Genomic DNA, 16,923 nt, shown 5'->3' with positions numbered 1-16,923 from the left:
TGTTTAGAAACAATTCCATACAACGGAAATTACTACAGGTTTTTGATATGTGGTAAATTGACCGCCAATGAAGCTTGGCGGCAATGTAACAAATAATAATACAGTAGTACAAACGTGCTTGCTCATTAATCTTAGGGACATGCAGCGTTTCAGGACTGAATCCGATCGTAGACCGGAAACCAGGCCTCTGATAAATGCCTAAGCCCCCTTTGGGCCGATCGTAAAATTAGAAACAATCAGTACAATCATTAGATAATGAAACGGCATCTGTATAATGTATCGTTAGGTCCGTGGGAAACCCATTTCGACAACTTCTAACCCCTGTTATTTCATCGTTCGGCTTAAAATGCCTCTCCTCTTAGCCGTACCTTGTTTGCTACACTAATCACATTTTGCCCTAATTATTCTCCCGTGCAATCCAATCATGTGACTCTACTCTGTCCTAATCGTTTTAAGGTCTCTCTGCATTGATAGGAGCTAGGCGCGACAGCGTACACTATCATTCATCGCGTGCACGCGTCCTGCGTCACACATGAACTCACTGAGCGTGTCATTGCCGACGGCTTGACCTTAGGCGTGTTGTTGTTCGCACCGTAAATAAATATAATTTTTGCACAAGGTCAGTGCCAGGAATGGAGAAGTATCTTTTTCCTAACCATTTAGTGCAAGAAATAATAGCAAAGCCTAGATAAACCTTAACAACGTAAACAATTTATTGGCTACTGAGAGAAATTTCTAAGATAGAGTAAGACGAAAATCGAAGGCAACTCGGCATAGCCCATCAAAATGAATCGAAAGACCGACAACCTACAATATTTTCTAAGCCGATCTGGATGGATATGCGCAGGCTATATAGTTATTTTCAGAAATTTAAAAAAAATAGTTTCTAGAAGAAAAAAGCCTATATGTTTGACAATTGTTTGCGGCAAGCTGTTTATCGGCGACATTTCTACCTCTGACTGTTATGTTAAAAACAACTGCAGCTCGAGAAAGTGACGCTGCCGTGACGGTGGTGACGAATGGAGACAGTCCAACGGACGCTTGCCTGAGCAAAAAAACAAAAAAAGAAAATAAATAAGAACGCCCAAGTGACGCTGCGATGACTTACCCCATCAGCCGAGTTATCTTGGAGAGAGGATGAGTTCTCACCCCAATGCTCCCAAGTCTGATACACTTTGGTGCGCACTTGGACAGATCTGACGGCTGTGGCGTCATCTCATGAGCTCCGCCTGGCTGGATAATTGCCATACGCCTGTTGTCTTATCGCGTGGCAGAACACTTGATAATCTTGTGATTCCTACGGTGTGCTAGAAGTTTGTCCATGTGTACATAATAGAGCATGTTGTGAGTCAGTAGCTTACCAGCTTCAAAGCGGTAGAGTATGATCTTAGTGTATTAACTATTACGGTGTATCGGCTGAGTGCTACAGATTAAAGTGTGGCAAATTTTTTTTTAAGAAACGCGTTGATTATGAGGAAATTTTCGACAAAACGACACATCATTAAACGGATCTGAACATTGATATGCAGTGAAAATCTGCCTGACCTTACGTGAACAATCGTCATCTCCGGGAAGAGTCCTTTTTATAGATACTGTATCGGCTGGTTCGTTATAAGGTATATAGTTTTTGTATTTGTTTATTATTTAATAACGCTTACAGATTCGAATAGACGAGGCTGTGGCTCGGGTTAGGCTGATAAGGACCATACCTTGTCCGCGATGATATTGAAATCGTATAGTTTATGTAATCATAGTAGTTTGTTTAGTTACGTATTCATTATCAGTACGGTGCTTTAATTTAAGGGTGAGGTATTGTGATGAAGAACGGAGAAAACAAAATTGCGTCAAAGGTTTTCGGACTATTGTGAAATTGAAATTGGTTAACGCCCACGTTACACAAACATGGGAATAGTGTAAACATGCTCGTTATTCTAAGCTCTGAGCTACTACAGCTTTGTAGATTCTATAATACATACCCAAATTTAACTTGAAGCAAATCACCGATTATTTAGAAAATAGCTTTCAAATATCGATTTTCTAATTTTCATCGGCAACATTTTCTGATCCAGTATATGTTCTCTGAGATCCGAACATTTACCGATATGAAATTTTCAATTATAATGGTTATCCTGAAGGCAACCTTGATCGTTCTGAATGAATCGATAGCTCTTAAATCCTACTCTAACCTCAATGTAGAACTTTTCTTCTGACAGCATTACGACGGAACGTACTTATGTTTATTAAGTGCACTGATTGATTTGTCACTTAACTTTATCAAGTGAAGGGCATTTCTGCGTGTTTTTCTCTGTTGCGATCCATATCCGATTTTCTAAGTACATTTGCAAAGATTCAACCCTTACGATCCTATAAACCGCTCTATAGTAGATGGATAGAGCACGTATTGTAAGGGAACTTCTTCTAAGAACTTCTAAGAGAAGTCGTAGAGACAAGATACGTCCGGTTCCTTTCACCTGGCTGCTTATTCGTCCACTATGGCAGGTGTTGCAATGGCTCAGTTGTAGCCATACGGCGCTTCTCTGCTAAATATATTGTTCTGGTGGAAGTAATGGGAACTATAGTAGTGTACTTTCTCCATGACCTACGGAAGTATCGTGAAGGCCTTAGCTGGTAACTAAAATTGCTCGCATCTGAGAGGCGAGAGAGGACAGCATGGCAAATAAACGATAAATAAGACGAAATCGAATTTCACACTATTTGCCCCTCCTGGTCAATCATCCGTAGTAAAGGTAATTTATCACTGCAGTGTTTATCCGTCATTACCGCGGATGTGGCGCGATACAAAATGTCCACTAGCAGCGAGACGTCAGCGGTGCGCATATTAATTAGTGTGGTCGATTCGTTTGGAGACGAACCGATCGGAATCAGCATCAGACTAGATAACGTGCTTCATGTCTGAAGAGCGCTAGAAGAAAGAGGTTTTCCTTGTCGGCGTAGAGCATCTCGTACACGCTCACACAGACATTCAATGACATTAAAGGAATTTGTTGTGGTTTCATTTTGTATTACTGTTGCTACTGGACGCGTCACGCGGACGCTGCTCCAAAGCCAACAACTGAGGCCGGAGCCAACCTATTACGATGATATACACGTAAGCTGGCAAAGAAGCATGCCGTTGCAGTGACAAAAAAAAATGCCGAGAAAAAAGCGGCCTTTCTCTGAGCCGCGTTTGTTTAACTGCCGCCGACTGACCCAGCATCCCGTGTAGTTCTATCAAACTCTGTTTGTAGAAAGATAGACATTTATCAAGCTCAATTACCGCAGTTCGTCTCCTCTTCTTCTCACCTGTAATATTCGCACACGCTTTATGTTGTCGACTTTCTAGACTTGCTGGCACTATTTACCTGCGCGCGCATCGGATGGTGTCGGTAAAAAAATTTTCCTTAAACAATTAGCCACCAGTGGACGATACGGACCTCTAAATAGCGCCCAAACATGGCACCGACGAAGCTCACTGACCACAGCTTCTGGGTACAATATAGAGGGGTAAAATGAGCAAATTAGTTAAACAACCCGATGGCTAAACACAGTTCGTGGGGCAAGGAGTAAGAGCCAACAATTGTATTAGGTGCTTTAGAATCAAGTATTTAGCGTACGACAAATTATATAAACAACAGTAAAATTTCTTAATTATAGCTTCAAGCATGATACATGTATGGTTGAAAATATTCACAAAAAAATAACTTGATTACAACTCACACGTTCATATGTAAAGATGGACAAAGCTAAAATAAGATTAATCTAAGCTTTTTGTTGGCCCCAACTGTTTGTTTCCGTAATGGTAATATAATCAGGAGCAATAAAACGATACTGGAGATGAATTTAGAATATTATCTAGCTAATTAATTAGACTTTTTTTCTTTTCGTCTACTTTATAGTAAAATTATATATGATACAGCATTTTTTTTTATAGGCTAGATGACACTATATATTATAGGAAAAATGACACTAATAGACAAATTTATTACCCCTTATTTCATCTAATAAAGACCACTTGGTGTTTCGTTTTTTCCCAGTAACACAAATAGGAAAAGTGGGTTACTGTGACAATACCTGAAAGAGTTTATGCTTTAAGAGTAATCACCCCCGACAGGTAAATAGAACGATGACGGCCTCTGATGAATGCCGCATTCATCACTAATCCGCATTGCTTTCCCCTGGCCTGCGTAGTTTATCCCTACCGATCTCATGTACCGTTGCGTTGATTATCTATTTAATATAATTTCTAAACTATGATTCGACAAAATGAACGAGGAATAGTTAGTTAACTATTGAGATCAGGGCCCTCGTTTATGAAATTTTTGCGAGGGCCGGGTAAATGAAAACACTTTTCTTTTTTCTTGTTTCATCTAAACGCGCCTATTTTTTCCTAGTTATTTTTGTGCGGTAAAATATAGAAAGACTTATTCGATTTATCTAAACGAATTATGCTTAGCCTAAAAAGACAGTACATATAACACAGACGAGAGGTTGAAAGAAATAATTTTTTACCGTGTGTTTGTAGCTTTAGATCCATGCGTTCATACTGGATAATATTAAACGTTATAACATTGTTTACTTTATTATAGATAATTAATTTGGCATATATTACAGCGGAGGCAGGCAATGCAAATGCACAACAACTTCATAACGGATGCGAATACGACACAAGAAATAGAAGAGACGAGGGGAAACAGAGTGAGCCTGTTTCTTGCATGACAAACAAAGTCAAGAATAGAATCATCGGCACTACGAGAGCCGGTGAATCTTGTCTTATTTAACAAAAAAATACTAGTACAGGTGCGCGCGATCGATCCTGAAAAGCGTAACTCTACAGTCAGTTAATCGCCTAACTTTATTAGGTATTCTAGGACTATTTGCCAGGTCGAAAAACGTGATAACTTCTATTGTGTATGTAAAATATATAGGTATAGACCACTACCGCTTCTAATTTATATATTTGAAATCAGTGCTTTGGGAGAACTGCTGTCTGTTTGTGATTTGTGTCATGATGCTTAAAATCTCGTTATCGATGCTTTGTTTGAGAGGGTCCCTATAACCTTCTTTAAGACATGGAATCTATCGAAACGATAAGAACTTAAATCTGGAGGCTGTAGGAACTGTGACGATAGCCCGTTTTCGTTTTCCGCAATTTAAGCCTGACTGAAGTGTGGCAAGGAAGTTATGCGTTGCCATCACGTAACCATACTGTGTATTGAGGAACTATACGAGAATTCGAGATATCTGGCAGCACTCGCGGATCGATTCGTACTCGTAATATATCACAATATCTCGTAACAACAAATGAGAATAAGCATTAACCTACGTTTGAGGTTCTTCGGTATTGCATACAAAGTTCCTGTTTGACGCCATTTTTTCATTCAGTTGTTGCTTGGTACGTTGTACAGGCTGAGCCATTTCTTATCAATAGGGCTGAAGTGCTCCAGGTGCATTTTCCATTGGTAGTGGCAATACACTATACGAATTTTCACCTTTTTTGAGCTCACTTCATAAGAAGTCTATTTCTATACTGTTTTTGCTCGTTTTTTGGCGTTTCACTCACAATTTCATGCCGCGCGCTTCGACGAATGTCACATTAAGTCGACAGCGAGCGCACGATTACTTACTCGCACGCTTTCGTGGCTGCAGCGACCCGTTTTTCCTTTGTTGAACCCTTATATATGTATCAAAATTCATAATGCTCTCATTACAGCTAGTCAGCTTGTGGTAGTAAATAGCCAAAGACTTGTTGTGACTATTTGTAACTTTCTGTCTACTAATCTGAAGAGTATTAATAGGTTAGTAGTAAGTCTCAGGCCGAAGTTTAGTTAAGCAGATGGGTGGCGAATTACTACGTATTGAACGTGGAGAGGCAGCTTGATCACCAATGCATACTGTTCCTAGAAATATTTCTTTTGTATGGATGCAACCTTTAAGTAAACTTGCACGCCCTTACCTAGGTATAATCAGCGATAATTAGTAACTCTCTATACTCTAAATTATTTAAACGAACCAAACACAGTTAATCATGATCTCAGTAACTAGATTTTCCCTGAGCCCTAATTCCATAGATTCTCAGTTTATTGTTAAGTGCATCGAAAGCTTTCTTAAACAAAAAAACTCGCAGTTGCCAAAATGAAAATAATTTCCGTGCGAAAAAAATATTGCCTACAACTTTGTCGTCTGGCTAAAATCGGAGGTATTTTTTAATCTTTGCTTGAACAAAGACTGAATTTTGCTACAACGCCAAAGAGGTATTAATGAATGATTGGAAACAATTAATAGGAAACACGAAAATAAATTCTAAAAATAGAAGAAAAAAAGTGAAATCTCACTCGTTTTGTGGACAAAGAGAAGCTTCAGATATCACATCTGTGTAGAGGACACGGTCGGGTCTGTGCAGATATGGACGCGGTGCAGGAGGTTCATTGCGCAACTTTTCGATAGTTTCTTGCCAATCTGAAGAAGTTCAAACATACCAATCATTACCTATGAATCAAAGTGCCAACGTCGATTACAGAGCAATAACACTGCGATAAAGTGAACACTGCTTCTAAACCTTGACAGCCACCAAATATTGCCCCTGCCGCTTTCAAGGCCCAGATTCCGCGTGGAACTTACAAAACAGAACACTCAATGACGGATGGACTGATATAATGTCAGAGTCTTGTAAAATACGCCATCACTATCTTTATTTACAGAAATGAGAGCTGGTTGCACGTAATGTGATAAAGGCACACGCTATATGAATTCTATAACTGATAAGTGTTACTCAGATGAAGTAAGGATGTTTCGGAGATAATAGTACATCTCGAAAGAGTGAAATCTACCAAAGGCAAATCAAAGTTCCAGTTAAATCACTTTCAGGTAAAGAAAAACTTGACCCTATCGCATAAAGAATGCAAGGAAACAGGTATTTAGTAGAGCATGTTTATTTCACTTCGATGATTTGGGCCAATCGGCGTAATAGCGTCTCTTAAGTTGGCAACACGGGCAAACTTAGACAATTCCAGTTACTACAACAAGGTAAAGACATGAAAAAGTTGTCCTTCATAAAACTCGCCTTAGTGATTAATCCTAGCGTATGTAAATAAATTATCTTATTTCAATGATTAAACTAACGACATGTTTAGTAGTCGCTCGCATTTAAATAAGATTCTTTATCGCTCCCTGCGTTTTTCCCACTACTACCTTTCTACTACCTCTGAAAAAGCTTGTAACATGGCTACGTACTTCATATTGCAACGATTTCAACGTTTATGAAGACAGCCTCTAGGTTTAATGTTTGTCAGGCCAGACTGCCAATCAGTGCTCAGACCCAACTGCAGCTTTACTTCAAAAGTATCATACGAAACTGCAGTTTTTGATATATACCCTGAAGGTATCATTAATCGTTCGATCCAAATAAACAATAAATCGTCATCGAAAAAACTGCCACTCAACTATTTTTTTGGTCAAACTTTTAGATAAAAAAGCATTGCCTTCTTTTTGGACGATGAGGACGATCTCTTTACGTTCCGAAAATCTTTCTAGGCAAATTTTACATGGCAGTCGTTTGGGTCAAACGTTCAGTAATGTTAGTAAGCAAAGTTTTTCTAAAAGTTTTTGAAGTACGTAAGCACTATCTCTCGAGATATATATATATATATATATATATATATATATATAGGGGATATTCGTGTGTGTTGAACGGGGTAATCTATTGCTTAGTAGATGTATATATAAATGAAGACGCACAAACTGTCAAGAGATTTTTGCCTCACCCTTTGAACCTGACGGAGAGTATGCTTATAAAGCTCAACTAGACAGGCTCTGGGTGCAACTTGAGCAATATATTACGTAGCGTATGATGAGTGAAAATATTTAAATGCAGAACATTTTCTTTTGATACAGACACTCCAAATAAATCTTGTTTTCATTTCGTTGAGTAGACGGACCTGATCACTGACCTACTGCCTGAAGAGAAATAGCCAGGGCCCGGGATATGTGGGGTGTGCGATATGTAGGTTATACATGTTTACAAGTTGAAACAGTATGCGACAGTTGTAAAACATGCACACGACAAGCACGATAAAAGAACTGAATGTAAAAATCCCCGCCGAATTGTCTAATGATCGCTCTGATCTTCCCCGAACACGCAGAGATTATGGTAGCACTGATAGGAGTTGCTATCTGAGTCACTTCCCGATGCAGCTTTTCTGGCACTGTCTGAAGGGGAAAACCCGTGCTCTCGCTAGATTTAACTGAATAGAATTTGCATCTTCTTAATGGAACAACTCTAGATTTTAAAACATGTATTAGAAATATATTCAATAATACATAAGGACGAATCCATAATCATTTCACTAGGAGTGTATATAATAAGCGGTTGCTAAATGGCTTTAGTATATCTGAGGCAATATGAATGGCGACGGGTTGGGCGGAGATTTTACAGTTGTAGATCTGTTAAAATTGTTGCAGCGCCTTGTTTTTGAGCTTCGAACGAAACCGCTTGATAGTAAATGAAATTTCTGTAGAAAAAAAAAAAACAAAAAGCTATGTTTTTCAATTCTGTTATGAAAAATGTATGGTCAAAATGGGTTATTGAGTTTAAAGATGATTTGGTCACTCTCGATTTAGCTTTTAGCTTCGATGTTCAGAACGCTTTCTGTGGTAATCGACGACTTATGATGAAATAAGGCGAAAGCTGAACGAGACGAACACGTGAATAGTCCTGACACCGTCAAAAAACAGCCTGAAAAAAAAGGCTCGTTGCAAAAGAAAGAGCTTGTGATTTAGTTGCTATATGAATTGACCTAAAAGCCATTTTTGATCGGTCAAATTCTACTGCGGCAGGCAATGAAAGCAAACCATTTTCAGCAAACCGCTGGTGATAATAAGTGGGTTACATTTGATAACGAAATGTGAAGAAGGTTCTTGGTGAAATGAGAAGAAGCTTTACAGTCTGCAGCCGTAACTGTTTGGTAAAAAAAAAAAAAAAAAAAAAATGGATTCGTCAAAAACTGACAAGACCACAATAAGCCCCTGGCAAAAAACATCAACTGACCGACCGAAACTGTGAACAAAAAAGCGGTCCATCACGACAATACGATAGACCACGTACATTTTTGGCTACGTGAAAAGGTCATGATTATGGCGCAAATTTAATTTTATAATATTCCTTTTTAAATATAGAAAATATCTTCGATTTCGACCTGAAACACGTCAATACTTTTTCGACCGCCGAATATATGTATGCTTATTTAATTGGAAACTTTTATAAAAAAAAAAAAACTCAAATTTTTACAAAAAAAAATCGTACTCAGTCATGCAGAGACAAAACCTTATATAGCATCAACATTAGATACTTACGTTAAGAGGAAAAGAATTACATGGGCTAAGTTCTACCATTTCTTTACGATCTAATATTGTAAAAGCGATGGATTTGGCTTGGACGACGTCTTTAATTCGACATTAACTTTTTCCTTATCGGTCTATTGTAACAGGACAGCAATTAACTTTAAAGAACTAGCATAAGTTATCTGTCGAAGTTTAGCATCGACTATTGACGAATAGTGGAAAAGAACTTATGATAGTGATATGAATAGTATTCTGTTCCTCCTCTTCCTCTTCCTGGGAAAAAATCTCACATTAAGGTCTAACATAAGCGATTCCTTTGCGGATGCGATAACCGTGACTTCACTGTTCTTCTATTTATTCTCTTCCTAAAAGCGTACCGCAGGAGCACCTTGTCTGTACCATGGGTTAGTCTGTCATAGGACCTTACTCATGGCGCCGATGAAGCTTTCAGCGGGAGGAGCAGAGCCGGCAGCCGGTAATTAGAGTCGATGCGGTCATCCAATCTTCTGGCCGCCTCGCGTATCTTTATCAAACAACTCCTGAACCACAGACGCCTGTGATATTAGAAAAGGAGGAAACGTCAAATGTTAGGTGCCAAAAAAATCGATTCAGCCGGAATTGTAGTTCATCGACACCTTCTAATTTATTGAGGGTTATACGACCCAAAAAAAATGGCAGTAAGGGAAAAAAGGTCTTCACAGTAAGAAGTAGCTCACTGTAAGTCTGCCACTGTTGTTTTCGCTGTTTAATTGATATCGTTTGCAACAATTAATCGATGAACTAGCAAGAGTCTTCCGCAATTTTAAGCACCTAGTATGATGTGAAGGTTCAAATAGGCGTTTCACATTCATCTTACTTTAATGTTGAATATCTAGGGCCTGCAAAATTACAGTACCATGACAATATGTGTAACAAATTGCGATTTTTTTCCTCCTACACCGTTTTATCTACTAGAACTACTAACTATTAGGTCGTTAAAGAAATTACAGAGAACTATATCATTACACAAGTTGTGACGTCGAGGTAAAATTATCCTCCGATTTTAAGTTCGGCCATCTCGGAGGCAAGATCAGTTGGCAAACGAATCGACGGCCCGTGTTCTGCTGATCGAAGTTAACATACCTTTATCTATGGGCAATCACGACATTGAAAAGCTATCGTCATTTTTACTTAGCGCAGTGTACCTTGGCTGGATGCGCATGCACAATGCAAGCCTACCTGGTGATGAAGGCCTTGATAACTTCGATTCAGACACTCTCGGTAAGCCGAACTCTGTCCTAGTATCCAGCTAATAAAGTAAATTCGACATAATAATAGTCTATTAAAGTGACTAATAAAGTCAGCCTTCGTAGAAGGCTGACTACAGCTTCTTGCTTTTTGATACAAAGCAACAATTTTTGAGAAATAGTATTTTATGAAACTTAGCTCGAACGAACTGATAGCTTTCTATATATTATTCTATCGATACAGCAAAGAACTTCTAAGTTACCCGCATCACACACATAATAAAAATAACAATAAAAGCAAGTAATGATTGTTATTCTCAATATTGATGTATGCCTTTAATTTATGTATTCCGTTTAGGCTGAGTTTAACTTTTCTACGTAAGACACTGTCACAAGGTAAACTGACGCGTTCTTTTATAGTAGTTCACTCATATTGGCTATGTAATACGGTCACCCATAGAATGTTCGGACAAAATAATGCTTTGCAAATAAAAAGTACGATTTCTTTATTATTTGTTTTAGAACGCTATTACCAAAGGGCTCAGATCGAATCAATGCTTCGCCATTTGGAGACGAATAGATCAACATTAGGTGGCCTTATCAGCGGTAAAACGCTATATGCTGTCAATCCGTTGCTTTATCTGTTCAAGGAAGGAAATCACTCATGGATATTGGAGTTCCTTTCAAATAATACTGATAACACCAGACCTGAGGAGTACTACCGCAATATCGCAGGTTAGTGGAGAACTTCAGTAGTACTAGGTATTTTGGAGCCGTTTAGAAGGCCGGAAAGCTTCAATGACTTTCGAACCCGATGAGGCAGCAACGATACTTTCGAAATCGTTCTACACACTGAAGCTGGTTAGCCATTACGATAGTCAATCTCGTTAGCGCTGGTTCGTTAAAGAGAATCGACAACAGTATCAGTTACGCCATCTATCGGCCAATTGAAATCGCACGGACCTCAGTATAGAAAGTTAATAGACTGAATTTACAGCTTAATTATGCGTTGCTTGACCTAGGCTACGATCGAAGGGTGGCTATTGTCATGTAATTTTTTCGCAGTCATTTGCCGCACCACACATCCACGACGTTTTTTAAAAATTCGAAGCTGTAACGTTTCCAGCGACATATCATAATATTAAAAGCTTTCGATATCTATTATAAATACGTGCATCCGCTTGGGCCCGAATTTAGACCTCTCTACCGTACGAAGCTTTGGTGGGCAGCACAGATTGATCCATGTTTTACGTATGGCCTGACCCAGACACCTCTATTAGTGACAAATGTCTGTTTTGTTTTAACAAGTGGTTGTGCGATTCATCTCCATGGTCAGTCTTTTTAACATCTTCAGTATTCTCGAAACATATCCTCGAATGTTATAACAAGTGCTAAAAGAGTCTCACAGTAAGCCAACAGGTGCTCTATTTTGCTCAGAAGCCGCCCTGAATTTACCAACTTCTTAATTTGAGGTTTGAGGCGTACTCTCCTTTTCTGTGGTCTTCACTCGTTCAGTTTCCGTTCTTGACTACATTAGTAACAAACTGTTCTTGTCAGATGTATGTATCAGTCTTTAATAGATTCCACCGGCACCCTAATCTCTGAGCAGAAGAAACTTAATCATGAAGTTACGTTTCAACACCAAACAAAATTGTCCCAGTGTAATTTCTCGCTTTTTGATGACATCGAATCGGCATACAATTATATATAGGCGAAAGTTCAATATAAATATTCATAAGGTTTCGTCTGCAACGTTACAATAGTCGTCTAAACGTCATCTGAAAATCTCACAAGCAGCGGTACTACTGTTAAATATAGCTTGTAAAACGTGACATGTAGTGGTACTTCGGTTAACGGCTTAGAAATGCGTAGCAAGTTAGGAGGCATATATATTTATGCCATTTCAACACGAGTGGACCGAAAGACGCCACGTGCCCCCATGTCTGGTTTAAAAACTACCCATTGGAATAAATTGCACGACTCAGATATTTACAGAACGCTGGAAACTAGCACTAAATATTTCCACTTGCGATAGCGATTTTTGGCTCCGAGTTATTCCACGAAAAAAAAAAATTGTTTTCTCTTTTTTTTTTTGCAAGTCTATGTTACGTGAAAAGTTTTCGATCTAACATAATATAACATGCGGAAAACAATAATCAATGTAAAGCACTCAAAGATATTATACTAATAAGTGGATAGCACTATATGCGGCATAGGCTGTCAAGGCAAATGTTAGCCCCTCCTTCATCGTTCAATACAAACGAAGCTATGTTAGTTAGAAAATATCTCAGAAAACTACAAATTAATGCTTATAGGTAGGTGCATGCAGCCTAGAAGAACGCTAAACTATATAAAATAGTTAATTTCTATGCAAAAATCAAGCGATTTTTCTCACTAGTTGATTAGCTGGTTTATGGTGAGGGCTAGACGCAAGACCTGAACTGGCTATTTCAGATACGCAATGCGGCCAGCTACGATCGTATGATTGAGCATGTCATTCAGAGCGCGTAATCCTGCTCGTGTATTATATACTGGAAATTCTACTAATACTCTGTCTTCTTTTTTTTTTCTTCATTCAGCTGATAGCATCTTCATACGAGATCGTAACGAATTGAAGGAGTATTTTCCGATAGTTGTGGCCTTGATGTGCACTTCACTCGTTTTACTTCTAGCCGTCGTTCTTGTCTATACGACAGTCGCGAAGTTGCGTACCACGCACGGCAAAAATGTCATCACCCTGTCAGTCTGTTTTGTCGTCGTCTACATCGGTAATCCGCGCTTACTCTGGCCTTTAAAGCTCGCTCGAGAGTACAAATGCACACAACATAAAGCGAGATTGTCGTTTATATTTACTTAGAGGAATCCTAACCGAGCCTGAAACTGTTTTCTCTAGGTATAACGATTACAGAAATACCATGTACCAATATATATATATATATAAAGCTTTTATATTTTCTGTGTGCAAATTTTTGTTAATTTGCTTTGATGTGGTACCTCTTTTAGGGCCTCTTTGCCGTGAACAGTACTATCTGTAAGATAGGGAATATTTTTTTTAGTCCTAGGTTCCAATCTGGGTAAAATTTACGAAGTACCTAGGGTGGCCAGATTGGCGTAACCAGAATCTCATGCTATGCGCAGGACTTCTTCTGGACCTTGTGGGGCGCGACCTACTTTCTCCTGCTGTGTGCCTCAGTGTTTCTATTGTACAGCACGGCATGTTCCTCGCAGTTTTCTTTTGGACCAACGTGATGGCGTATGATATTTGGCAGGCTATTGGCACCCTCACGCCATATCGAACCCATCCCACGCTTCGGAAGGATAAGTACGGACTTTTCGGTACGCGGCTTATTCTTCATCAAATATATTTCTACATATTTGCTTTCAGACGATACGCTATCTGCTGCAATGTCTTGCTGTATTCCTTATGCTTAGGGATGTCGGAAAAATATCGGAAACATAACCATCATTATCAATTAGAAAACCTACAAGCTTAGATTCGTATTCGTTTTTACTTTTCGTATAATATTTTAGGTACTTCTCGTATTCACTCTACGCTTGGATTATGACGCTAAGCATGGTTCTCACGGCAGTGCTACTCGACTTCACGGATCTCATTGAGCATTGGTATCGTCCCCACTTCGGCGAGGGCAAATGCTGGCTCAATGGCTACCTAGCTTATGTTTTGTATTTTATCATGCCAGTTGGATTGATTCTAACTTGTAATGGCGTTATATTTGCCCTCACTGCCTCGTCTTTACATAAAGCAAAGACCACGACGCTGGTCAATATTTTCCAAGCCGCGCAGCACCGAAGGATGTGAGTGTGAATAGAATGCTCACATCATAGGATATCTACAAACACGAGCGACGCTACAAAATACTTACATAGTCATGATGATAGTGGTGGATTAATTATTCGTTTTTCTTTTAAGCTTGTTTTCATTACCTTCTGTTATCTCTTACCATAATTTTTCTCTTCAAAAATGTACCTTGGTTAGATGTTGGCCGTCTTCATATATCATTTCTAACAATTTCCCAAAAGTCCATCGCAACGTTTACTTTCCATGCCGATTCACTCGCTTCTGTTTTTTTAGCTTTCACCTCTATATGAAGCTGTCCCTCATTATGGGTATCATCTGGACACTCGAGTTCATTCCTTGGCTAACAGGATACCATCGTCTGTACGTGGTTGTCGGTCTTCTTAACTGTCTTCATGGCCTTTATCTGTTTGTTATCTTCTTATGCAAACGCCGTGTCTGGATCGCTTTTAGAGACACGGTCCCGTTTTTGAGGACGCGCCGCTTACCGACGTTACCTCCAGTGCGCGAAATATCAAAAGCGTCTCTTAATGCATTGACAAGTACCACTAGCCTATGTGTAACGCTGAACATCGACGCTACTGAGTCGGATCAAGCATGACTTGAAGGGAAAGACGCCCTGGAAATAACACTGGTCCGACTGTGAACAAGCCAACCTAAAGCCGTGCGTCAGGAGAATGGTTAAGGACGCCCAAAGCGGCTAAGTGTGGGGTTCATGCAGGTTCACAAATGATAAAAACAAAAGAGCAGTTGCCGGCAGCTCTGACTGGCTAGAAGCTAGACAATGACAAAAATTAACCACGGTCGAAAGCATATTATGAAGACAAAAGCCATTGAAATTGAGCAACTGTTGAATTTCTATTTGGAACGATATCAAATTTGCGTGCCTCAGGAAAAAGGCCTGTTTTCATATCGATCGCAATAGATACTGCACGAAATATTCATACGTTGATGATCCATTGAGAACTCAGGTTTGCTCTAATAGAAGCAGAGATTCATAAAGAATCGACAAGTAGTGATGCATCCGTCTAGCCCATTCTGGGCTAATACAAAGTTTCGACAAAAATAAATATAGTTTATGATTACAAACTCGGCAGAAATATATGGTCAATATTGTTTCGTAGGTATTACGCACTCGTTGTTTTAATTGTACTCGTTGAAGGTTACGAAATCTAACACTCTGTCTGATAGACAGGCAGATATTAAGTATGTGTTTAGTAATGAAGATCAGAAATGAGTAAAATCTGTTGTTTTACAAAACGTAAAATTAGAGCTATCACTATTTGTTTCTTTTCCAACTTGCATAAGTTGACCTATCCTTACTTGTTCGAGTCGTTCCATGACCCATTTAGCAGTGTCCTTAGAACAAGTCCGATATCAGCCGATGCCTATTAGACATCTACATAAAATTAATCAAAATAGAAACAGACATTGTTGTCGAGTGGCATACGGTTATTGCGTAATATGGATCAAGGATTAGATAAATACATTTAGCACATTGCCTGTATCTAAACGACAACAATATCTTTTCTCGGAGCTTAACGAGTGAATAGAATTGGGTTTCATCGGCCGCAGTGGAGCCTTCTTCTGCCACGACGCGTACGAGGTTGTGCGGTCTAGGGCAAGGACCACCCCGCTCCCCTTTCCTGTGCCGTACGGAAAACCTCCCAGAGAGCTAGTGAGCCCTTTTTTGAGTCGTATTTTGTATCTGCTAAGCTGCTGCTGCTGCTGCTACTTGATTAGTAATCTTGAAACCAGAATAAAACCGTCTGCTAAGAAAGCTCTTCTGATTATTACGTCACACAGTGTCAAGGGTGATTATCTAGTTGAAACGTACCCTGATCAAATTAAATAGTTTTCAATTCAAATCGAAAAATGGTTTACACTCGTATTCCTAAAAATTATTGCTTCCGTTTGATAATTCGTCAGATACCGTAGAAATAAAAATACCATTATTCTTATTAATGTCTTGCTAACATCTAAACTAACTGAACGTGTTCGTTTAATGTTTAACCAGTACGAGGAAATAAAATGAATATTACAGGTCACGAATCAGTAGCCATAGTCAAATGGAAAACATCCCATCGAGAAAATGTCATGTAAGCCTCCTAATGCATCTCCTACAAGAGACGTCATTTAATTTATCTAAAAAAATAACTGTAACTTAGTCGACAGCATTCGATGCAAATTAAACTTTGCCACCCTATTGTGGCTTAGCCCTAACGGGCGTCCGGTCAGTGCCGGGGACGAAAGACGACACACAATTAAAAAAAAGAAATTAAAAAATTAAGTGTTGCCTAGATATTCTTAAAGCGTCATTATCATCATCATCATCTCACGATAGCTTGTGAATTTGCAATATTTTTTGCCGCAAAACGCGATCACAATTAGCTCTATTGGGATTGTATCATCTGGGCACTCGAGTTCATTCCCTGGCTAACAGGATACCATCGTCTGTACGTGGTTGTCGGTCTTCTTAACTGTCTTCATGGCCTTTATCTGTTTGTTGGTACAATCCAATATGAAATACCCAGCACTTGTTTT

General features: G+C 39.1%; 1 protein-coding gene across 11 annotated transcripts; it reads left to right on the top strand.

Annotated features, from left to right (window-relative positions):
• The first annotated feature begins 1,168 nt into the window (after positions 1–1,168).
• LOC111251701 (G protein-coupled receptor Mth-like) lies at positions 1,169–15,479 on the top strand. Of its 11 annotated transcripts, none has more exons than XM_086990426.1 (9): positions 1,169–1,616; positions 4,612–4,695; positions 9,709–9,811; positions 10,384–10,596; positions 11,085–11,297; positions 13,142–13,330; positions 13,701–13,884; positions 14,094–14,378; positions 14,656–15,479. In XM_086990426.1, exons 2-9 carry the CDS (start codon positions 4,624–4,626, stop codon positions 14,978–14,980), a joined length of 1,584 nt encoding a protein of 527 aa, XP_086846552.1. In that variant the 5' UTR covers positions 1,169–1,616; positions 4,612–4,623; the 3' UTR covers positions 14,981–15,479. The 11 variants fall into 11 exon arrangements, with proteins under 11 accessions (XP_086846552.1, XP_086846554.1, XP_086846553.1 ...); XM_086990428.1 differs by having other exon boundaries at positions 1,170–1,616; positions 4,612–4,758; XM_086990427.1 differs by lacking the exon at positions 4,612–4,695 and having other exon boundaries at positions 1,170–1,616.
• Positions 15,480–16,923: the final 1,444 nt, after the last annotated feature.

Source organism: Varroa destructor, unplaced genomic scaffold, assembly GCF_002443255.2.
Source record: "Varroa destructor unplaced genomic scaffold, Vdes_3.0 BEIS01000005.1, whole genome shotgun sequence".
In the NCBI taxonomy this organism is placed as follows: Eukaryota; Metazoa; Arthropoda; class Arachnida; order Mesostigmata; family Varroidae; genus Varroa; species Varroa destructor.
Note: the sequence above shows the minus strand (reverse complement) of the source record. Positions and strands in the feature narration are given on the sequence as shown.